The sequence below is a fragment of the Rana temporaria genome, chromosome 11 (assembly GCF_905171775.1).
Source record: "Rana temporaria chromosome 11, aRanTem1.1, whole genome shotgun sequence".
Lineage (NCBI taxonomy): Eukaryota > Metazoa > Chordata > Amphibia > Anura > Ranidae > Rana > Rana temporaria.
In genome coordinates, this window is record NC_053499.1 from 130,763,920 (window position 1) to 130,789,136 (window position 25,217).

Below are 25,217 nucleotides of genomic sequence, written 5' to 3' on the forward strand. Positions count from 1 at the left end.
AAATAACTTGCGGATACCTGGTTAATATGTTAAATGCACATATACTCTTATAGGAAGATTGCTGTTGAAATCAACAGTCTGGTGACAGACTCTCTTTAAAGCTGAGCTCCACCCAAAGGGGGAAGCTCTGCTTTTTTGCACCCTCCCGCTGCCACATTTTTTTGGGGGGGGAGCGGGTACCTGGTTTTGACAGGTACCCGCTCCCAATTCTGGTTACGTTTTGTCTGGCCCCAAGTATGTCTGGCCCCTCCTTCTCCCCCCCCCCACACACAACCTTCTGGTCCTTGTAGGGTACCCTCTGCTCGGTCTTGTAGGATTGTCGAATAAATTCAGATTTACCTACTTGGTGCTATTGATTTAGAAGCTTAGTCCCCACAAGCAACGAGACTGATCTACCCTACTACCATTTTTTAATTACAGCCTTATCGTGTCTCTGCCTTTTGGGTATGATCAAGTGTCACATCGACTTTAGCCCTTAGGGGTGTCACTGCTGCCTAGCTGGGACTTTGGTAGGGGCCTTGATCTACCCAAGCCCCTTGGTCCTTGTGGAGTACCCTCTGCTCGGCCTTGTAGGATTGTCCGATACACTTTGGCTTCACCTACTTGATGCTCAGAGAACAGGTGTAGGTACTCCTCCCCGTATTGCACAGAATATAGGGTTTATCAGTGCGCAACACATAGAGCTTAGGAGTATGCATTGCACAGGCTGCAGGGCTCAGAAGTGAGTATCGCACAGAGCACAGGAGTGCGTATCGCACAGAACATCAAGCACAGGGCTCAGGACAGGAGTACATATGGTACAGAGCACAAAGCACAGGCGTGCATATCACACAGAGCACAGGAGTGAGTATTGCGCAGAGCACAGGGTTTAGAAGTGGTTATTGCACACAGCACAGAAATGCATACTGCATAGAGCACAAGAGTACATATCGCCTAGGGTTCAGGGTGCGTAACATACAGAGCACAGAAGTGCATATCACACAGAGAGCACAGGAGTGTGTATGGTGCAGGGAGCACAGAAATGCTTATTGCGCAGGTAGCACAGGATTGTGTATGGCGCAGGGAGCACAGGAGTGTGTATGGCGCAGGGAGCACAGGAGTGCGTATGGCGCAGGGAGCACAGGAGTGCGTATGGAGCAGGGAGCACAGGAGTGCGTATGGGGCAGGGAGCACAGGAGTGCGTATGGGGCAGGGAGCACAGGAGTGCGTATGGTGCAGAAATCACAGTAGTGTGTATCGCACAGGATGCACAGAAGTGCGTATTGCACAGGGAGTACAAAACACAGCGATCGCGATGGGGCAGTTATAAACGCGCCCTCGTCCCGGATCGCTCCCCGCGGGTTACCGACCGCCGCATGTACCGGATCGGACCCCCGACCCGCGGAAAGGCGGGGACGTACATGTACGCCCATATGCCTGTACGTGCCATTCTCGCATGTTCACTTCATCAAATCTGGCCCTCTTTGAAAAAAATGTGGACACCCCTGGAGTAGAGGATTCAATAGTGTTTCAGATAGTTTTCAGGAGTGTGTAATGCACAGGGCACAGAGGTAACTAGATGGACTCTTTTTTCAACCTGACTAAGACTAACTATTTAACTCATTGGTCAGTGTAGAACAAATATTGCCCCCTCCTTATTCCCAGTACAGACTCTCCCCTTAAATTACCCCAATAGAGACTTTTCTCCACCCCTGGCTCTCCCCAAAGTCTGCAGAGATGGTGTGGCATGCTGTGTGTGACTTTCTTCTTACACATTACTCTCTGTGAGACCCCTTTCATGTCACTGAGGTGCTTTTCGGACACTTTTGCGCTAAAAATAGCGCCTAAAAACTGCCTCTAAGGCCCGGTACACACGACCGGATCTATCCCCTGGGATCTATCCGCGGATCAGTTCCAGCAGATAGATCCGGTCGTGTGTAGGCCCGAGCGGACATTTGTCCAGCCGACGGATTCCCAGCGGATAAAAATTTCTTAGCATGCTAAGAAATCTATCCGCTGGAATCCCTCGGAATCCCTGGAATCCCTCGGACTTATCCGGTCGTCTGTACAGACTCACCGGATAAGTCCGTCCGATCCCCATCCCTCGCATGCGTCGGAATGATTTGACGCATGCGTGGAAGAATTTACCTTCCAGCGTCGCGCACGTCGCCGCGTCATCGTTGCGGCGACGGCGCGGACACGTGACCGCGGATGTTTTCCGCGCGGATTTTGATCTGATGTGTGTACAAGGCATCAGATCAAAATCCGGAGGAGGAATGTCCGCTGGAAACGGTCCGGCGGACCGTTTCCAGCGGAAATCCTCTCGTCTGTACGAGGCCTAATTCATTTAAATGGGTCTTTTAACACTGGGGTGCTAGAAAAAGTACTGCAAGCAGCAGGGCTTTCACACTGGAGCGGTGCTCTGGCAGGACGGTAAAAAAAATCCTGTTAGCCGCATCTTTGAGGCGCTATAGGGGCAGTGTACACCGTTCCTAAAGCGCCCCTGCCCACTGAAATCAATGAGCAGAGTCGCCAAACCGCTGTTGCAGCAGCACTTTTCGGACACTAGTGGGGGTTAAAAGCGTCCCGCCAGCGGACGAATAACGCTGCAAAAACTATGGTAAAACACTGGGGCGCTTTACCGCTGACGCCCCTACCGCCCCAGTGTGAAAGTAGCCTAAAAAGTGCTTCGAAAGCCCCACATTATCACGTAAGCTTAAAAAAAGCGCCCACTAGCGCCTGAAAAGTGCTGCTAAAGCAACGCAAATACAACTGACATTTTAGCGGCGCTTTAGTGTGAAATGGGTCTAAGGCTACTTTCACACTGAGACGTTTTTCAGGCGCTTTAGCGCCAACAATAGCGCCTGTAAACTGCCTCACCTGCAGCCCCAGTGTGAAAGCGCAAAAATGCCTCAATGTGAAAGGGGTCGGGGGGGAGTGTCAGATGTACAAGCTCAGTGACTTCTTTATGTGTCAGCCTACTGTTCACCCCCCCCCCCCCCACAGCAACAAAGTCCATCAATGCGCCCACCTTTGGGCCCCTCAGATCAAAATCATGGGGCCCAAAGGAATGTCCCATGTGTACAGTGTGAGTGTGTGAGGAGGGCATAGTATAATCACTCTGCACACATGGATGACGCGCCACCCATTACATCCCGTCCCAGAGTCCGCTGCCGGTGGCGCATGCGCAGTTCTGTGTTCTCAGAAGACGCTGTGCCCGCCGGAGTGGGGGGAGCGCGCTGTGGAAGATGGCGCTGAGAGTGCTGAGCGGGCTGAGGAGTGTGAGCAATGCCGCCAGGCTCGTCCCCTGGAGGGGCTGTCCCGCCAGACTGCTGAGCAACGCCGCCCGCCTGCTGGCTGGTAAGTGGCCCTCCGAGACTCGTCCTCTCATGGTCCGTGTGTGTAATGTCAGAACTATCCTAACCAAAGGCCATACAGGAGAAGAGCACTGAGGACACACAGCCCATTCACCTCACCGAGGACACAGCTCATTCACTACATGTACAGCTCATTCACCTCACCGAGGACACACAGCCCCTTCACTACATACACAGCTGTAACATTGCTCACCATTCTGTGTGCTTCAGAGAGTTGCACTGAATTCATCCCATGTCAGACCTCCAGAGCCTTTACACACCATAGAGAATCCGGGACTATCCCCGTACATCACACAGCTCGCCCACTCCACTCTTCACGCGGCTCGCCCACTCCACTCTTCACACAGCTCGCCCACTCCACTCTTCACACAGTTTGCCCACTCCACTCTCTACGCAACCGCGTCTCGCCCTCGCCACTCTACGTGGCTTGCCCACTCCACTCTTTACGTGGCTTGCCCACTCCACTCTTTACGTGGCTTGCCCACTCCACTCTTTACGTGGCTTGCCCACTCCACTCTTCACACAGCTTGCCCATTCCACTCTTCACACAGCTTGCCCACTCCACTCTTCACACAGCTCGCCCACTCCACTCTCTACGCAACCGTGGCTCGCCCACGCCGCTCTCTACGCAGCTCGCCCACTCCACTCTCTACGCAGCTTGCCCACTCCACTCTCTACGCAACCGCGGCTCGCCACTCTACGTGGCTTGCCCACTCCACGCAGCTCGCCCACTTCACTCTACGCGGCTTGCCCATGCAGCTCGCCCACTCCACGCAGCTCGCCCACTCCACTCTCCACGCAGCTCGCCCTCTTCACGCAGCTCGCCCACTCCACTCTTCACGCGGCTCGCCCACTCCACTCTTCACACAGTTTGCCCACTCCACTCTCTACGCAACCGCGTCTCGCCCTCGCCACTCTACGTGGCTTGCCCACTCCACTCTTTACGTGGCTTGCCCACTCCACTCTTTACGTGGCTTGCCCACTCCACTCTTTACGTGGCTTGCCCACTCCACTCTTTACGTGGCTTGCCCACTCCACTCTTTACGTGGCTTGCCCACTCCACTCTTTACGTGGCTTGCCCACTCCACTCTTTACGTGGCTTGCCCACTCCACTCTTTACGTGGCTTGCCCACTCCACTCTTTACGTGGCTTGCCCACTCCACTCTTTACGTGGCTTGCCCACTCCACTCTTTACGTGGCTTGCCCACTCCACTCTTTACGTGGCTTGCCCACTCCACTCTTTACGTGGCTTGCCCACTCCACTCTTTACGTGGCTTGCCCACTCCACTCTTTACGTGGCTTGCCCACTCCACTCTTTACGTGGCTTGCCCACTCCACTCTTTACGCGGCTTGCCCACTCCACTCTTCACGCGGCTTGCCCACTCCACTCTTCACGCGGCTTGCCCACTCCACTCTTCACGCGGCTTGCCCACTCCACTCTTCACGCGGCTTGCCCACTCCACTCTTCACGCGGCTTGCCCACTCCACTCTTCACGCGGCTTGCCCACTCCACTCTTCACGCGGCTTGCCCATTCCACTCTTCACACAGCTTGCCCACTCCACTCTTCACACAGCTCGCCCACTCCACTCTCTACGCAACCGTGGCTCGCCCACGCCGCTCTCTACGCAGCTTGCCCACTCCACTCTCTATGCAACCGCGGCTCGCCACTCTACGTGGCTTGCCCACTCCACGCAGCTCGCCCACTTCACTCTACGCGGCTTGCCCATGCAGCTCGCCCACTCCACGCAGCTCGCCCACTCCACTCTCCACGCAGCTCGCCCTCTTCACGCAGCTCGCCCACTCCACTCTCCACGCAGCTCGTCCCACTATTCCTGTACACCCATCAGCCATAACATTGATCAGTGACCGGTAATATGAATATCACTAATTATCTCCTTACAATGACACCTGAAAATCAGCAAGTAAACATGTTGTCCCTAAAGTTGTGTTATGAGCAGAAAAAATGTTCATTGCCCTTTGTAGTGTATGGAGCTGCTGTCTGGAGACTGGTCAGGGTGCCCACGCTGACCAGTGTTGCCAACCATCAGTATTTTTACTGGCAGCCAGGGGAAAAAAAGGGCATTTTCTCCTGCCAGTAAGGCATGGTGTTCTGGATCGCGGGCGGAATCGCCGCGATTCTGCCCACGTTTCCAAAATTGTGGGATTTAAAATCCTCATTACTTTCAATGGCACCCAAATCGTGCCGAGATTTTTCTGCACTTTTTTCGCCAGACGAATCGCGATAAAATCGTGCATGCAGAATCGTGGGACGCCTGTCGCCCAAAGGTTACGGAGCTTCTTTTGGTTCGCACGATTTTACCGCAATCTGTCAGGCGACAACGACAATCACGGCAAAATCGCATCATGATTTGGGTGCCATTTAAAGTGACGAGGATCGCAAGTGCATCCAGCGTTTTGCTGACAATTCTGCCCACGATCCGGAACCAGGACCGTTTTTTAAATGCAGGGCAAAAGGGGCAGCTGCCCTGGACCCCATCATTGTTGTGGGGCCCAAAGCAGCTGCCTCATACTTGCCAATCACCCCAGTTTAAATTCCCTTGAAGTGCCCTGATATCTCAGTGTAAAGTTCTGTTGCTGCTGCCCAGCTCTGCCCTATTGCTGTGTACAGATGACTCGCCTGCAGACCCTCCCAGAGGAAGAGGTGGATCCTCCGTGACAGGTACCCGTTCCCCCCCCAACCCCTCGAAAGGTGTCAAATGTGGCATCGGAAGGGGGGAGAGGGATAAGCAAAAGTTCCACGTTTGCATGGAACTCCGCTTTAACAGGGGCACAGACTGCAATAAAAACTTACAGGGGTTTTAATACCTCTCCACTACTATACTAAAAAAGTCTCGCCCTTACTATATATATATATATATATATATATATATATATATATATATATATATATATATATATATATATATATATATATATATATATATATATATATCTCCATAACATAATTCATACCCACTTCACCACCTATGTTTGGCTGATGCAAACGTTATTTACTTATAGGTAGATTCAGTAAGAGTTAGGCCGGCGTAACACTTAAACCTTAATATACACTTAAACCTATCTAAGATACGACGGCTTGCGCCGTCCTATCTTAGGGTGCAATATTTAGGCTGGCCGCTAGGTGGCGCTTCCATTGCGTTCGGCGTAGAATTAGTAAATCACTAGATACGCCGATTCACGAACGTACGTCCGCCTGTCGCAGTAAAGATAGGCCGTTTACGTAAGGCATTTTCAGGCGTAAAGTTATTCCATCAAATAGCTGGACTAGTAATGTTAAGTATGGCCGTCGTTCCCGCGTCGAAATTTTTAAATTTTACGTCGTTTGCATACGTCCTTGCAGCGTACTTTGCCGCAATGCACACTGGGATATGTACACGGACGGCGCATGCACCTTTCGTAAAAAAACGTCAATCATGTCAGGTCACCCCCCATTAACATAAAACACGCCCCCTCAGCCTAATTTGAATTAGGCGCGCTTACGCCCGCCGCATTTACGCTACGCCGCCGTAACTTGGCAGGCAAGTACTCTGTGAATACAGCACTTGCCTAGCTAACTTACGGCAGCGTAGTGTAAATACGATACGCCGCCGCAAAAATGCGGCGGGCTTCTTAAATCCAGCTATTAGACTGGCAAAATTCCCATATTTATATTATCAGGGGCTGTATGCCAAAAATATTTTTCCATGTCATACAACGCCTGTATTTCTATACTGCTGACTCATGACATATTGCTGTACAATCACTTCAGTTCCTGCCCTCAAGGAGCTTACAGTCTACGGTCCCATAGTTACACACACATTTTATATATATATATATATATATATATATATATATATTATACACACACACACACACACACACACACACACACACACACACGGGCCAGTTTAGACAGGAGACAATTAACCTACCAGCATGTCTTTGGGGTGTGGAAGGAAACCCCAGACAAACACAGAAAAACCTGCAAGCCCAATGCAGGTAGTATTCTGGTTGGGATTTGAACCGGGAAACCCGGTGCTACAAGACAGAAGTGAGAACCACAAGCCATTTATTTAATGTAAACCTTACTGTGCTTCATACTAAACAAAATAACGTGAATTCCTTGCATGTGACAACAAATCCCATGCATGTGATGTGCCATTTATGTGCTACAGCTGGCATTCCATGACTGAGGAGGGAGGGGATAATGTAGGAGTTGTTCAAAGTATCCAATCAGACTCCAGCTGTCAGATACATTCTCATGTTCCTTCCTCTGCTCTGGTAGGATACACCTGTCTGTTTCACACACTACACTGTCACTGACTGTCACTCTGCTCCCCAAATATTCCCCATATCATATCAATGGGTGTGTAGGCTTCAGACAGTGTATTTTAAATCTTGGTATGTCAGGTATATGTGAGAAAGTTTATTGCAAGTCTGAGAATAGAGAGACTGAAGGAATTTATTTGTAGGCGTTTTATTACACAGACTTGAAAAAGCTTCAAGCAAACATAAGAATGCAAGATTTGTTTTTAACACAGTTTAAAGGGGTTGTAAACCCTCATGTTTTTTCACCTTAACCACTTGGGATCCGCCTGCCGTCAATTGACGGCTACAGTGCGGATCCCAATTTCCAAACTGCCGTCAATTGACGGCCGCCCCTTTGGGCGTTCCCCGCGCGCGCTCCAGAGCGCGCTGCGGGGAAAATCTGTGTTGGCCGTGTCCCTCGGACACAGCCAATTACAGATCGCCGCGAACGGCCAATCAGAGTGGCCGTTCGCGAGGCGATCTGTGCGGCCAATGAGAGAGGATCTCATATGTAAACATATGAGATCATCTCTCATTGCCGTTTTACACAGAGACAGCGGTGCTGTCTCTGGAGAGGAGACCGATCTGTGTCTCTTGTACATAGAGACACAGATCGGTCACCCCCCCCTCCACCTACAGTTAGAACACTAAGCAGGGATACATTTAACCCCTTCCTCACCCCCTAGTGTTAACCCCTTCAATGCCAGTCACATTTATACTGTAATTAGTGCATATTTATAGCACTGATCGCAGTATAAATGTGAATGGCGCCAAAAATGTGTCCGATGTGTCCGCCATAACGTCGCAGTCCCATTAAAAATCGCAGATCGCCGCCATTTCTAGTAAAAAAAAATAATTAAAAAAAAATAATTCTGTCCCCTATTTTGTAAGCGCTATAACTTTTGCGCAAACCAGTCGCTTATTGCGATTTTTTTTTTTTTTTTTACCAAAAATATGTAGAAGAATACGTATCGGCCTAAACTGAGAAAAAAAGTTTTTTTTTTTTTAAATTGGGATATTTATTATAGCAAGAAGTAAAAAATATTGTATTTTTTTCAAAATTGTCTCACTTCTTTGTTTATAGCGCAAAAAATAAAAACCGCACAGGCGATCAAATACCACCAAAAGAAAGCTCTACTTGTGGGGAAAAAAGGACGTCAATTTTGTTTGGGAGCCACGTCGCACGACCGCGCAATTGTTAGTTAAAGCGATGCAGTGCCGAAAGCTGAAATTTCACCTGGGCAGGAGGGGGGTATATGTGCCCAGTAAGCAAGTGGTTAATGCATTCTATGCATTAAGGTGAAAAGAAAAACAGCTGCTTTAAAATCAGTGGTGATCGGTGCTTGTAACTTCCCCACGCACTGATCACCGCCGACAGTACAAGTATCGGGTGAAGCATCGGGAGCATTTGCCCGAGTACAAGTACACGGGCAAATGCTTGGTATCGGGGCAACCCTATGTTTTAATTAGGTAAAAAGAACAGTGGAGCAGTTTATCATTGCTCTCTGCAGTTATTATGTTATGTAGCTGATTGCAGGAGTTCTTCCCGGAGTTGCTGGAAATGTGTTTATCTGTAAACTTATCAATAAGCTGATTGGCATTCCATCTTTCCATGGACTGTGACCCGTTCTGCCCCCTCATCCTTACTGTAGTTATGAGTTGTGTTTCTTTTGAACCCAAACGGTTAAACTTTTATAAATTTACCAGAAACAGATTTTCAGTATTAAATAATTAACTTTCTTCAGTCTCTAATGTGCAGAGTCTGCTGTGTAGCAGAATATACAGAATGAGGGATTGGTTGATGAACTTTAGTATGTTTGCATTTGAAAAAGTGTTATGTAAGCAAAGTGCAGTGACTGTTGTACATCTTCTTATTGGGTAAAATTTAGGGTCAGCTCATCAAAGCTGTTGGGCCCCTTTCACACGGACGCATAGAATGGTGCTTTAAGCTGCGGATTTTCTTGTTTTCTATCGCAACCAAAAGCACACAATGCTTTCCTATGGCCCCATTGTCATACAGCGTTTAGCTGCAATTTTGTTACATGCGGTTTGGTGTGAATAGAAAAAATGTAATTTAATACTTCCAGGCACGATTTAGCGCAGCTATCTGCGCATAAGCGCAGGTAATCGCAGTCTTTTGTGTCAACTGCGGATAGCGGCGTGAGAAAAAAAAAAAGAACCGGAAGCAAGCACATCATCAAAAAAATAAAAAGGGTTGCTATGGGAATGACTACCGCAGCTAAACACGGCCGCATGTAACCGCACGTAATCGCAATGTACAAATGCAGATAATCGCAGTGCCTGGAGCTTTGAAAGGCGCCTTATAGTAATTTTTAGAAAATGCTGGAGAGGTAAAGTACACCAGTCCTATAAATAAAATCTACAGAGAAGTGTATAAAATCTATTTTCTGGAGTCTGTTGTTTCAGATCCATCATGACAGCACCTGTTAGTGGGCATCCAATCACCTGCTGCCGCCACTTAACCCGCCTTGTGTCACTGCCGCATCACCAGCCGTCCCATTAGGCTGCATTCACTCCTGAGCGTTTTGTCGCCTGAAGCGCGACGCTCAAATACGCTAGAGGGAAAAAAAATACATTATACCCTTTGGAGATGGTTCACACAAGTAGCTCAAACAAGTTCCGGACCCTTTTTTGTCGCGGGTATCGGGCGGTTTGGGCGTATTTGAGCGTTTCCATTTCCCATAGAAAGTAATGGAAAACGCTCGATTCAAGCGACTTGCTCGATAACGAGCGTTTGCTACGGGCGTTTTGTCGCTTTAATCAATAGAACTTTTCACCCAGCCAGAAGATTAAAAAAATCTACCAACATAGCAACAAGTGATGGATAATTTTTCCTATTGGCTAAAATATAAAACGTCCAAGTACAAAAACGTCGGAGGACGCTGTATGCAAACACACAAATAAGCATGAATACGCGCGACAAAACGCTGGAAAAAAACGACCGAACGACCGACGCTCAGGTGTGAATGCAGCCTTAAAGTGAATGGGACTGTCGGTGAGTGGACAGCGGGTCAGAGGAGGAGGAACCACTGCGGGCAGAGATGACAGTTGCTCTTTAAAAATTTGATTTAAATCAAGCCTTTTTACTAGTGATTTAAATCAAATCCACCCTGTTCCTCCTGCTGACCTCTGTTCACTCCAGTACACCATAGCAACATACCAGGAGGAACCACAGTGGGCCAATGAGGGCGGACATACTTTTCCCCACACCCAGAAGTTTTGAATAGTATTGGCACAGAAAGTTCAACACTTTTTTTTTAGTAGCACTGAGAAAGAGAGACTGCTTCACATGTGAAAAGGAGGCTAGAGCTCCACCGGCTGGATGGATAGAAGACTGCATAACAATGCAATATGTTATATTTACATGTCTATAGAAAAGTAAAACATTATTTAACAATTTTATATTTAGTCCCAACTATAACAAACAAAATCTACAATATACATTGTCCCTTCTAGACAAGACACAAAGCACTTCACACCTATACACTGGGGTCACATACAGCAAAACATGTTGCATGCATTAGTGTGTTACGGTGCTATTCCTTTTTAATGACATCCCAGCGCACTAAGAAAGTGCACCTGCATTGTGGCACACTGCAATACAAGTAGTGGTGTGTCATATGGGGTGCTGTTTTTAATAAGTAGTCAGCCAAATGAATGCATGTTAACATGCAACATAATGTGTGTTAGGCCTCATGCACACCCGGTGTGTAGCCCCTTTGCATGAGCTTCCAGGGCTTTTGTGCAGATAGAAGGCACAAGTGCATTGTCTAGCCCCGCTTCTGACAGTTGCTAAGGCCGGACAGTGCACGAGTTGTAATGTTTAGGGTATTAGTTCCTGGCTGCATACTGCCCTAAAATTAGTACTATTTGGTGCAGTATCCAGTCGCATCAGCATTCAGGCACTTGTAGAGTTTTACAGGCTGCAGGCAGCGGGGCTGGATGGTGCGATTGTGTGTTCTGCTCGCATGAAATCTCATGCACAGGGGTGATTGCCCAGCAGCACTCCAGTATGAATGGGGCTCTGCTTTGGTGGTTGCCTTTTTAATCTTAATTTACTGTGCTAATCCTATTATTATGCTTCATAAAGTTGAAGGAATTCTTTGTGTGAAGTTATTTTAGGTTTAGAATTTTTTTGTTTTTTTGCTGTATTTGTAGAGACTTTCACCACTTTGTGTACTTTTTAATTTTTAAATAACTTTTTTTTTTTTTTTTACAGCAAAAATAATAGCTACTTGTGGGACTGTTTGTTTTTCTTATACTAATCTACCTTGTTACAATTAGGCGCCTTTCACACGGGCGGCTGTTTTGCCGCAGATAAAAGCACGAATATTTTATGTGAAAATCAAGACTCCAGGCTCAGCGATCAGCTGCATTTGCACACAGCGATTTTGTGCGTTTAAGTGCGGTTGCGTTTAACGGCGGTTAGGAAAGTATAGTCACTCCCACAGCTTTTGTCCCTTGATCTACCCATGATGCATTTCGGTCCTCTGCATGCAAACCATTACCCTGTCTGCGTATCCTGGACATTCTGAGTCCCATAGCTCTGGTCGGTCATGGACAAGGGCTATTATGGCCTCATGTGAGAGATCTCTTGCCGCCATCGCCATGCTGCCCTCTCCTCTTTCCTCTAACCCTCTAATCAACTTCCTGTGTCATTCCCAGGTATACCTAGCGATTATGACGTGCTTCCAGTTATTTTTTTTTCCCACCTTCACGCTGCTATCCGCAGCTGACAAAAATGACCACGATTACCTGCAGTTATTTGCGGATAGCTGCGCAAAGCCGTTCCTGGACGCAGTGAAATAAATTTTTTCGATCTGCACCAAACCGCATGTAACAAAACTGCAGCTAAACGCAGTGTGTGAATGGGGCCATAGGAAAGCATTGTGTGCTTTCAGCTGCGGTAGAAAATGAGAAAATCCGCAGCTAAAAGCACCATTATATCCGTCCGTGTGAAAGAGGCCTTAGCAGTACGAAGTTGACAGGAATCTGAACAGAATCTGTCAGATACAAGTTGGCTGATTTAGCTGCGACCAAAAAGCCCCAACACCATGTAACTGAGCAGATTACATGCAAACTAGTGGTGCACCGAAATCTAAATTCTGTCCCGAAAATCGAAAATTTGGGATGCACTTGGCCAAAAACTGAAATGGACAAAAAATATATAATTGTATTCAACTTTTTAATTAATCTCATGAATATGAATTGATTTTCGGCTGATAGGCTGCTTTCACACTGAGCAGCTTTTACGTTTAAAAAAAGAAAAGCTCAAGAAAAATGCACCCCTTTTAAATCCTATAAATGTCTTCACACTGGTCCGTTGCATGTTAAAAATACTGCCTGCTGCGTTTTTGACTTTTATTTAGTTGGTTTAAAAAAAAACAAAATGCCCTAAAAGCTCCCCATTGAAAATGCTGCAAAAAATGCACCAGTGTTGCGTTTTTGACGCAGTTTTTGAGTCGCATGAAAAGCACACTGTAAACGTGCATGTTTTTTTTGCTACAAATCCGTGTTAAAGTCATAATTTTCAGCAGTCACTTTTCTTTTTCTATCAGCAAAACGCTGATAACCCTATTTTTGGGTGATCGTTTTGAGCGCCCGATATATCAGTGCATCCTTCATGCAAACAGCAGTGATGCCTGCCATTGATTTGTTTGGGTGGCCACACGCTGCTGTTTGCACATACTGTGTGCAAGGGAATGTTACTCGGCCCACAAGAATTTGGGTCTGTGTAGAGCCCTCGCTGGCAGTTGCTTGTGTGAATTCATCCTTATCTGCTCATTCAGTTCTCCCTGGGTTCTGTGTCTTCACAGCGGCAGTAGTCCCTCCCCTGCCACTCCCCAACATCCACTCCACTATGACACGTGCTTCTCCTGATGTGGGAATTGACTGATTCCTTCCATAGTATGGATCTGGCTCTCGGACAACCAGCCAGTCCTGACAGCTCTTGTCTATATCAAAATCTGTCAGGGTTGTCCAATAAGGACACCACGTTTAACAGAACCTAGCTTGCTGCCCCAAGCAGTCCCATTGCACATACAAGGCTTGTGTATGCTAGAAATAGAACCCCTTGTTTATAGCGCAAGTGTAAGGCTACTTTCACACTGAGGTGCTATAGTGCTAAAAAAAATTGTGCCTGCAAAGCGCCCTGAAAGAGCCTCTTCTCTCACTCCAGTGTGAAAGCCCGAGGGCGTTCGCACTGGAGCGGTGCGCTGGCGGGACGCTCAAAAATGTCCTTTCAGCTGCATCTTTGAGGCGCTGTAGGAGTAGTGTATACACTGCTCCTAAAGTGCACTTGCTCATTGAAATCAATGGGTAGCGCCGCCGAACCGTCGGCGGTTTTGACCCTTTTTTTCAGCTGCTAGCGGGGGGTTAAAAGCCACCCCACTAGCGTCCGAAAAAGGCTGCAAAAACGACGGTAGAGCACCGCTAAAAATAGCGGCACTTTACCGCCGATGACGCACCGCTTCAGTGGCCCTGATCATCCTCTTCTGGGGTCCCTCTGCGGCTGTCTCGGCTCCTCCCTGCAAGAGCTAACCCCCTTCTGGGAAGCGCTCTCCCAAGGGGGTTAGCTTGCGTGTGTGCTCCCATGATACAATCGGAGGACAAGGCCGCCAACTGTATCACTCGGCCCCGGCGAGCGCCACCTCATTGATTTGATTAACAGCAGCGGGAGTCAATGGCTGTGCGCTGCTATCAGTCATCCAATGAATGAGCTGAGAAGCCCGGCTGAGAAGCGGCGCTTTACCGTCAATGGGGCACCTCTCCAGTGTGAAAGGAGCCTTACAACTTGCTTGTCTTGGCACACTGCAGTGCATGGTAAAGGCAGAAAAGTAAAAATAAACACAAAGAAAATAATGTACTGTAATGTATTTGCGCAGCGGTCTTACAAGCGCACTTTTTTGGGAAAAAATTACACTTTTTTTTTTTTTTTTTAATTAAAAAATAAGACAACAGTAAAGTTATCCCCATTTTTTTTAATATTATGAAAGATAATGTTACGCCGAGTAAATTCATACCCAACATGTCACGCTTCAAAATTGCGTCCGCTCGTGGAATGCCGACAAACTTTTACCCTTTAAAATCTTCATAGGCGACGTTTAAAAAATTCTACAGGTTGCATGTTTTGAGTTAGAGGAGGTCTAGGGCTAGAATTATTGCTCTCGCTCTACCAATCGCGGCGATACGCGGACGCTGCTCACGTATGTGTTCGCTTCTGCGCGCAAGCTCGTCGGGAAGGGGTGCGTTTTTCTGGCTCCTAACTTTTTTAGCTGGCTCCGAGATTCCAAGCAAATTTGTCAAACCCTGTTCTAAACATTAACACTGATTGGTAAAGTTAGTCATTGTTTCTATAAAGGAGCACAGTTCAGTGAAAAGCTAATAAAGGGCTGAGGTTAGTTCTTTACGGTCCTTTCACATGGAATTTGTCTTCTCTGCTTTGTTCAGCATGGGGATCCATGAACTGATCCCCTGCTGGATAGGAACGGAAAAGCGTCTTTATCTGTCATGTTTGGGTCAAGAAAAATGAGAGGATGCACACCTTTTTCCATTTAATTTTATTTATATAATATATATATACCTCCAGGAATAAATGTACAAACAGAACTTGCTGACGTGTGTTGTTTCAGTGTGGATCCATCTAAAAAGCTGCCAGACGGCTTCAGTCTGAACTCCTGTGAAGGGCCCTGCCTGTCCTAGTGAGGGAAATGAGAGGGAAGATTGCTGGTGTCACTGAAACGTTCTCTTGGATGAATCGAATAAATAATTCTCATCTGATAATGTTTGGAATGTCACCTTTTGATTGCAGTTTGTAAGTGCCGGTTGACACTGGGGCGACTCGGCCGCCTGACAAGTCGCATCCCATTCTTTTCAATAGAACCGTTCTAATAGGAGCGTAAGTTGCTCCGACTTAGAAAAAGGTTCTTGTACGACTTTGGGGGCGACTTGCATTGACTTCTATACAGAAGTCATTTTGCAAGTCCATCTGAAGTCGTCTTCAGGACGCCTTGCCGAGTCGCCCCCAAAGTCGTGCCGCCCCAGTGTGAACTGGTGATCTGCCGATATGGTTCCGGCTAACGAGAAAGTTCCTTTAAGGACTGCGCAGGCGCAAACTTGCCGACGGAAATCTCCGAACCTCGGCCGGCATCCAGGGCGACGTGGATTTTGAGGAAAGTGGCCAGTCGGCCTCAAGTCCTCGCTTCGCTCGGATGGCTCGCTCGGCCTCCTGGCTCTTTTTTTAACATCCTCCAATCCACAGGGATGTTAAAGAATGAGCCTGGATGCCGGGCGAGGTTGGGTGTTTTCCGTCGGCAAGTTTGCGCCTGCGCAGTCCTTGAAGGAACTTTTTCGTTAGGGGAACCTTAAGGACAAGTCACCGGCTCTCATACTGCAGCCTGATAAAAAGGCCGGGCTAAGTACTGGTTAAAGTTTACTGTGAATTTTCATTATTATTTAACTAAAAACACCAGAAATAGCGAACTGAACATTATTTGGAACACTCTGCAGCAAACACGTTCAGAAAAAAGGGGGAATTCCCTAAGCATGGAAGTGGTGACTTTTTCTGATGACACTTGGCTGTTGGAGTTAATGGACAAGTTGTAATATCCCCCCCCCCCCCCCCCGGCTCATTGTACTAAATGTGTATCCAGCAAGCCTAAATCAGACTTTGTTTTTAGTGCTGAGCAGCCTGCGATCTGGTTTAAGCCAGAGATTTCTCGTCAGACTCGCCGAGCTGCTATAGCCTGTGAAAGATGTCGGACGAGGAAAATATATGTTTATTGATGTGAAACGTTTTCAGGATACAGGTGTCCATGGAAATTTCACAGTTCATTTGTCACATTTCTATTTATTTTTTCTTCCCATGTCCTCCTATGTGTTCCATTTTAGTGCTCATACACCCTACAGCGCTGTAAATAGTCCAGTTATAGCGCCGCGTTGTGTTAATTGAGAAGTGCTAATTCACATCACATAATGCAGCTTTTTAAATTGCAAGTAGAATTATTGTAGGGTTTAATGAGCTATTTTATATTAATAATTTTAACTTCTCTTCATACATACAGTAAATGGGATGTGTATTGATTTGTGTGGCCAGTCTGAGGCTGGATGGACGCTGCTTCGTGTGCATGCTTTCCATTGGCACATTTTTTTTCTTTTGCGGACCATGCACTCAATTTTGGCAGATTACTGCCGAATCAGCTGAACTTAAAGGGGTTGTAAAGGTTTTCTAACAGGGTGGTACCAATAAGGCCACCCATGGCTTTAAAGGGGTTGTAAAGGTACAATTTTTTTTTCCTTTACCTTAGTGCAGTCCTCCTTCACTTACCTCATCCTTCCATTTTGCTTTTAAATGTCCTTATTTCTTCTGAGAAATTCTCACTTCCCGTTCTTCTGTCTGTAACTCCACACAGTAATGCAAGGCTTTCACCCTGGTTTGGAGTGTCGTGCTCGCCCCCTCCCTTGGACTACTGGAGAGTCAAAACACTCTCTACATTGCAGATAAAGGAGCTGTGTGTTAGTGGGCGTCCTGACTCTCCTGTAGTCCAAGGGAGGGGGCGAGCACGACACTCCACACCAGGGAGAAAGCCTTGCATTACTGTGTGTAGTTACAGACAGAAGAACAGGAAGTGAGGATTTCTCAGAAGAAATGAGGACATTTAAAAGCAAAATGGAAGGATGAGGTAAGTGAAGGAGGACTGCACTGAGGTAAAGGAAGATATTTAGGGGGAAAAAATTACCTACAACCCCTTTAAATCCATGGGTGGCCTTATTAGTACCACCCTGTTAGAAAACCTACAATCCTAAAGGCTGAAGCTGGCCATACACTATGCAAGTTTCAGCCAGTTCCTGATAAATCAGTCGAGACTTCCTACATGGTTGGCGCTGTCGTCACCTTCCCACCCGATGTCCTTTGAAGACAGAAAATTGCTGGCGCTGGCTGTCAGAATACAATAGCCGCATCGGGAGATTTGTCTTTGCATGCTGTAACCTGGGGGCTAAAATAGCAATCTAAGGGTGTGTTGAACACTTTGCAGTACAGTATCTCTTTTTAATATAGTCGCTTGCATTTGAAAAAAATGATATTTGTATGTTTCCTCCTCTCACCCATAGTGAAACGCTGGCATCATTTGTGTCAGACTTTGAACTGTCGGCTTATCCTCCTCAGACCCATTCTGTTTATTTTCTCTCTTTCAGCCCGAAAATTCACAGACAAGCATGAATGGATAGCAGTTGAAAATGGGATTGGAACTGTGGGAATCAGCAAATTTGCCCAGGTATTGATTTGTCTGGAATGTGATCTTTGAAATCTGCCAGATAACTGCCGCGGAATCTTATCATTGGACTTTGTCTTTTTAACACATTTTTATATCCGTGGGGTGTCTTGATCGGTTAGTAGGAACACACAAGCATTTGTATAGGAATGCTATGGACTTTGACTTCACTTATGGGGGAATAGACGTGTTACCTTTTTTGTCCATATAATTGTTTAGGAAAATAAATAAAAAATTTAGTTAGGCTGAATTCACATATAATCAGCTGCCGGAGCAGTAAACTGCTGTGGTTTCCTCTGTGGCAGCTGTTTGTTGTGGCTGCAGTAGGGGGCAGTGTGTGCAAAATGTGCACTTCATTCATGGCAATGTACAGCGCTGCATTGCTGTACAGTGTCATGTGATTCGGCACGGTGTGCTTGCGATTAAATGCACGTCTGCATTTTATTGCAGTTGGCATCTGACTGTAACGCTATGTCTAAGCCTCCTGGCTACCGATACATTATTTAAATTCTGTTTAATGCACTTCATACGCATCATCTGTTTTTTAGTGGTTCCAACCAGGGGCATCTGCAGAGACTAGTTTTCCATAGATATAGCAAATGTAGTCCCACCCTTCTATAATCAGATATAGGTTTAGGTAAAATATCAACTAATGAATTGAAGTACTCGCAGCTTAAAAAAAAGAATCATGGGATGGCTGAACATTACAGAACACCCAGACCTATTTAAAGCTTATACAGTAATGTAAAGTTTAGGCTTCCTATGAGGGGAAAGTTAGGAAACTTTCATGGCCTCTGGAGAACATTATTTTAATTTTTTATCCAGAATTGTATAGTGTTGGATATTTTATAAGATGGGAGTTACACCTTTTAAGGCAGGGGTAGGCAACCTTAGAGAGATGGAGATCTACTTGAACAACAATGAAGTCAAAGATCACTGGGCACAGTGTTCATGCTCAGAATGCAGGGATCAGGAGTGTGTTGCGCTCAGAATGCAGGGATCAGGAGTGTGTTGCGCTCAGAATGCAGGGATCAGGAGTGTGTTGCGCTCAGAATGCAGGGATCAGGAGTGTGTTGCGCTCAGAATGCAGGGATCAGGAGTGTGTTGCGCTCAGAATGCAGGGATCAGGAGTGCGTGAGGCAGCACAGTTCTGTACAGGGGGCGTGAGCAGGATCTGGCAGAGTGACTTTCAATATTAACAAGCTGGTGATTGGGTTGCTTAGGACCTAGCAGCCAATCGCCTGCAGGTTAACTTAAAAAGTTAACTTGGCCAGCTCCTCCCCTGCCTTCCATCCTGGGCTCTGCTGCCTCTTGCTCTCCGCTGTTCACAGTGCCGCAGGAGGCTGGGGGAGGAAGGGGGAGAGAATAACTGAAGAAACGGTGGAGGAGGCCGAGAGCAGAAAGATGGACCAGCAGTAGCGGTGTCGGCAGCGCAGACCCGTTCCCGGTCTACCTGTCACCTACCCGCGGTCAACAGGTACCCTGCGATCGTCAAGTTGCCGACCCCATCTCTTAGGACTTGTACCTGTAAGTCTTTTGCCCTGCTGGAGTTCACCTGTGTTCAGACAGCATGCATTCCAGTCTGTACATGCACACCCACATGAGTCACATTGGGGGCAGCGGGCTGTTTGAACAGGTCCTTGCATGGGCATACACAGCCCTCACACGGGCGTACGCTATAGGAAAAGTTACATGGGACTAGTAAAGATATCTGCGTACCATTCTGTGCTCCTACTACAGACTGTTAATGCCCAAGGGCCACATAACAAATTCCAAAGGTCTGTATGTGGCCCATGGCTGCTGGTAGGGAACAAGGGGACTAAAGATTATAATACTGTGTTTAGCTACTTATTTAATGCACCTCTGCCACTTTGTAATACCAGTTTATGAGCAGATGCAGGATATACTCCGTTTCCTGCTAGTAGCTTCTTCTAGTTCACACATGTCAAACACAAGGCCCGTGGGCCAAATCTGGACTTCCAGGCCTTGTCATGCGTCCCTTGCACCCAGTTTTGCAGCCAGATCATGGCAGAACTCTGTCCTGCCACCTCGGCTCCCACTCCGTGCAAGGTGAGGCAGAGCGACCTAGATAGGGAGGTACTAGAGCCAGTCAAGGTAGGAGAGAGAGGTGAGGGAGGATTAGGGTTGCACACGCTGCACAGTTCCCCCCCCTTAACTCTGTACACAGCGCAATCCTGAACCCTGCACTTCCTCTGTATCACACCCCAGATACAATTGGCCCTTTGAGGGCAAACATAGTGCTGATGCGGACCACAATGAAATTCCGTTTGACACTCCTGTTCTAGTTTATTACTAATATGTTGTATTTTTGTTCCTCTAGGAGGCATTGGGCGATGTGGTTTACTGTAGTCTTACAGAGGTTGGCACCAAGTTAAATAAACTAGGTAAGGATTCCATGGTTATACATGTGTGAAAATTGTCTTCAAACTTTTTAAAAATCTCATTGCTTTGTATAGATGGGATATTAAGAATGGATTTTCATAAAGCAAGCACATGAAGTGACCAAAAAACTCGGAGCTGCAGGTTTTTTTGGGCTGCAATGCATTGGTGATTTTCATTGGCACATATGGCTGGAGCTCCCTGATGAGTCCTCCAGTTGCTTTGTGAAGGTACATCATACATCTGATCAACGGAGGTATAAGGAGGATGACCCATGTCAATAAAAGGTTTTTCTGCTGTCCTAGTGATTTTAAATATGTAATTGATATCATTAACCACTTCAGCCCTGGAAGAATTGGCTGCCCAATGACCAGGCCATTTATTGTGATTCGGCATTGCGTCGCTTTAACTGACAATTGCGCGGTCGTGCAACGCTGTACCCAAACAAAATTGACATCCTTTTTTTTTTTTTGCGCTATAAACAAAAAGAGCGACAATTTTGAAAAAAAAACACATTTTGTACTTTTTCTATAATAAATATCCCCAATATTAAATTTTTTTTTTTTTTTTTTTTTTTTAAGCAAACTTTTTCTCAGTTTAGGCCGATATGTATTCTTCTACATATTTTTAGTAATAAAAATATAGCTTATACGTTTCCTTTTAAATCTGCAGCTCTGTAATTTTCTGTAAATGCAATATGGAATGTTTACAGAATTTTTCCCCAGAAACATAATTTCCTGCTTGTGTGGTTGAGACAATCACACAAGCAGGAAATTATGTTTTTGGGGAAAAATTCTGTGAGACACTGGTTGTCCCAGAAGTCCACACTAAGACCCCTTTCTCACTGGGTCGCTTTGCAGGCGCTATCATGCTAAAAATATCGCCTGCAAAGCGACCTGATACAGCTGCTGCTGTGTCTCCAGTGTAAAAGCCCTGAGGACTTTCACACTGGAGCGGTGCGCTAGAAGGATGGTAAAAAAAAGTCCTGCTAGCAGCTTCTTTGAAGCGGTGAAGGAGCAGTGTGTATACCACTCCTCCCCATGGAAATGAATGGGGCATAGTGGCTATACCGCCGGCAAAGCGCCTCTGGAGGCGCTTTGCGGTAGTTTTAACCCATTTCATGGCCGCTAGCGGGGGTAAAAGTGCCCTGCCAGTGACCGAATAGCGTTGCGAAATTGCTGGTAAAGCGCTGCTCAAAATAGCGACGCTTTACCGCCGCTCCCCACCCCAGTGTGAAAGGGGCCTAAGATACAAGTTGGATATCGGGCATCCCCTGCAACAAAAAATAATTAAATTTGTGAAATATTCCCAGTAGTAAATCAGCTAAAGGGTTGCAGACCCTGCCACTTTCCTCCAAAGCCCTGCAGGTGCAGCAACTAATTGATAATTATGAAACCACTCCCATTGAATTCACTTGGACACAGACAAACACAGGGATTTATTCAGAATAACAAAAGGTAGGAATCTGCAACAAAGTTTATTAAAGTGTTTGGAATGTAGATGGATCACCCAGAGGGGATGTTTTTTTTTTTTCAATAAAAGTGGAGCTACTCTTTAAGTAGCTCTTGTTGCAGAAAGGTCAGATTTGGCATTCTTAATCTGTATACTTTTTGTAGTACAGGCCCTTTCAGAACAAATAATCTTACATATTTTCATATGTGCTTGTTTTGAAGTAGTGCTATGCCTCTATCTACACAGTGTACTTGATCTGCATGAGGCACTTTTACATTTGGGCATCTTATAATAACCTATCTCTGATTTCTCATAGATGAGTTTGGAACCTTAGAAAGTGTAAAGGCAGCTAGTGAACTATTTTCTCCACTGACGGGAGAAGTAACAGACACAAATGGAGCCCTAGCTGACAATCCCGGCCTGGTGAACAAATCCTGCTATGATGAAGGTAAACCCAATAGTATGCAAAGTAGAGTTGTATTTAGATTGGTCCTTGCTGCAGTCATGTCATTACTATACACCATGGTATTTTACCTCATATTTCATTGTCTGTGGAAAGGTTACTGTTAGGGTTGTACCGATACAGAGCATTTGCGCGAGTACTTGTACTTGCGCAAATCCTCCCGATGCCTGATCCGATACCTGGGAGAGAGAGAGGCAGCGTGTAATGCCTGTGTCCGTGTATAATGCTCAGATGGCAGCCATCCAGTGTATAAAAGCTGCCTCTCTCTCCCAGGTATCGGATCGGGCAATGCTGTTCATTCCCTTGTTTTTTTTTGGGTGGTTTTTATATTGTTTTATTTACAAGCAGCAGCTATTAGGTATTCATGTATTAGACCTTAATTTATTTTTTTCAGTTTCAGTCCTTTTGTTTGATTTTTTAGCATTGATTATATTCCAACCAGTGTGCTGCCATGGAAGCTATTAACTTTTTAAACAATCAATAGTTTAGTCCAGAAGCTGTCACATGACATTAAAAAAAGTATCGGTAATCAGTATCAGCGAGTCCTTGGAAAAAAAAGTATCGGTACTTGTACTCGGTCTTAAAGTGGTATCGGGACAACCCTAGTTACTGTAATTCTGATAACATACATAAAAAGGAATACTTTTAGTTAGACTGGCCTTACAAGAAAACCATAAACCCTGTACCTGGTTGGCTCTCCTCTTTATGTAGTGCTCCCAGCCACAACATAAAAAATACTCCTGAGAGTTGCAGTAAATTAAAATATTTTGGTGTAACCAAGCTTTAGGAACAAATTTCTCTGAAATCCTTTTTCCTGGAGGTGCCTGGCGTTCAGTGAATTGAGTGCTGTGTGCACACACTTCATGTATTTATTTTTGACAATCCAATATAAGCTGAGTTGAAATCTCCTTTCAACAACTGCATGTTTTGCAGCTTTCCTCTGTTTCTTTCTTTTGTACCTTTCTGCCTGCAAGGAGTAATTCATTTTACTGACTCAGTCTCCTGAAACTCCTCTGCTCATCACCTCTGTAGTTCAGAAGGCAGGCTCTGTAAAATGTGTGACACAGCAGGGCATTGGAACTGCATTGTGGGAAGTAAAGATGTGGGATTATTTTTAAAAAATACATCGAAAGATCTTTCAGAGCTTTTTTTTGTTCAGATTTGTTTTCTCTTTTTTTTTTTTTCTAAAGCGCTGTTGTGTATGGGTGGAGATGAGATTTGCCATTGCTGACTGACCCTTGCTCATGTACTGTTTATTTCTTACAGGATGGTTAATAAAGATGACTGTAGATGTTCCCGCTGAACTGGATGATCTGATGAGCGAAGATGCATATGAGAAATATGTGAAGTCCATTGAGGAACACTGATCCCATGAAGGAACATGTCCAGCTAGACATCTTAGTCATGTTTAGAGTCAGAGTAGCGGTTTATGCCCATGTTGGCGCTATGTGCCTACTACAGAGGTAACTGTTAACTAAGCTTCCTGCCATGTAACCTAAGTTGGACTGGCCGACACAGAAGCAGCTTCAGGATCCTCCTAATTTTGTGTTTTTTTTAAAGGAGAAATTACCCTGAAATTTTACAGTTAATACAACTATAATTATCCGGATAGGATAGTCTTTATATTGGTTCCCTTTGTGTGCTTCCCTCCAATTTCAAAAAGACTAGATTTGATACTTTCCAAAGACTGCCATATTTTTCCTGTATCAGAATCATTGTAAATGAAAACAATAATGTGTTTAATGAAGATCATATTTTTTTGGTAATCACGATGAAAAGCCCCACTGCAGGTTTACCAATAATACTGTGTAATAAAAACATTGACACCTTGTTTGCTGGTCTTTGTTTCCTTGTAATCCACTGACATGAGTTTCTGATGTTTCCTTTACATATTTGACAAATGGTTTGCTTATCCTTATTTTAGAAACAATTGAGCTCTGTCCTTGATAATTTTTATTTGCACCAACATCCAAATTTTCGGGACAAGCTTTTGTGGTCTACCCCTTTATGCAATGTCCAAGGTCTAAGCAGTACTAAACACAACATGCCCAGGTGTGCAAACATCTCCATTAGTGCAGCCACTACCTGTTGGGGACATTCCGTTTCCAAGATAATGCCCTTCAGAAGGACCAATCGAGCAAGGCTTGGATACTCCACCTCGTCCAATGCAGGGTTGATGCAATTCTCCCTAGCACTGAAGACTCCCAAATCCTTCCTAGAGGTGAAAGCACTGAAATATCTGGATTGCTGTTCAAAAGAGTCTGAAGTAGACAACTTAGACAAGGTACGGTTTCCCAATATAGAGGGAACTATTTGTTCAGAGGGATCAGGAGGTAGTCCAGGGGATCGAGGCACTCTGGTGACTGGTGTTGCACAGGAACAAGGGAAGGAGACTACCCAGAAGCCTGAAGATGTTAATTGAGCATGGTGGGGACTATGTGATCTGCAAAGACAGGACTGCAACCTACAACTGCAGATAGTGGGCTAAAGAAAGAAGACTAGCCTAATATTGGTTACATCTTTCTCCGCAAAGCTGAAAAAAAAGACATCCATCCTCCTTGGACGCAAGAAAAAAAAAAAAAATATGGCGCATACTTGGTAGATGGCTTACAATTCGTAATTTTTTTCCAGTGTTTGAGCCTCATGTAGACAGCAGAACACCCTGATTGTATCTGAATTCTTGTCTCGCTCAATAGACAATAAAGGAACGATTCCTTAAGTGGTAAATGTGTTCCCGTTGCAGCTCTAGGCTTCTATATACACCCTGCTGTGCTGAACAAGAGTACTGCTGAGTCTGCACTGGACCGCATCATGTTTTAGACAGAGCCTTTTATAGTGGCTCACAGAAGCATAATGGGCCATTTACCAGGAAACCAATAAGAGAAATATAAAAGTGGTGATTTCTAAGCTCATTCATTTGAAAATGCTTGTGCATGTTCAGCCAA

At 45.8% G+C, this 25,217-nt stretch overlaps 1 protein-coding gene across 1 annotated transcript; it reads left to right on the top strand.

Moving 5' to 3' along the window:
• Positions 1–3,168: 3,168 nt before the first annotated feature.
• GCSH (glycine cleavage system protein H) lies at positions 3,169–24,103 on the top strand. Its single transcript, XM_040329157.1, has 5 exons — positions 3,169–3,339; positions 17,881–17,960; positions 20,299–20,362; positions 22,126–22,257; positions 23,539–24,103. The coding sequence occupies exons 1-5, from the start codon at positions 3,228–3,230 to the stop codon at positions 23,637–23,639; spliced, it is 489 nt and encodes a 162-aa protein (XP_040185091.1). The 5' UTR covers positions 3,169–3,227; the 3' UTR covers positions 23,640–24,103.
• The last annotated feature ends 1,114 nt before the right edge of the window (positions 24,104–25,217 follow it).

What these genes read in the sequence shown, in the direction of transcription:
- GCSH (XM_040329157.1), top strand. Translation starts at nt 3,228, where the DNA reads ATGGCGCTGAGAGTGCTGAGCGGGCTGAGGAGTGTGAGCAATGCCGCC. An exon ending in CGCCGCCCGCCTGCTGGCTG is followed by an intron (nt 3,340 to 17,880) that starts GTAAGTGGCCCT and finishes TCTCTCTTTCAG; the next exon opens with CCCGAAAATTCACAGACAAG. An exon ending in CACCAAGTTAAATAAACTAG is followed by an intron (nt 20,363 to 22,125) that starts GTAAGGATTCCA and finishes GATTTCTCATAG; the next exon opens with ATGAGTTTGGAACCTTAGAA.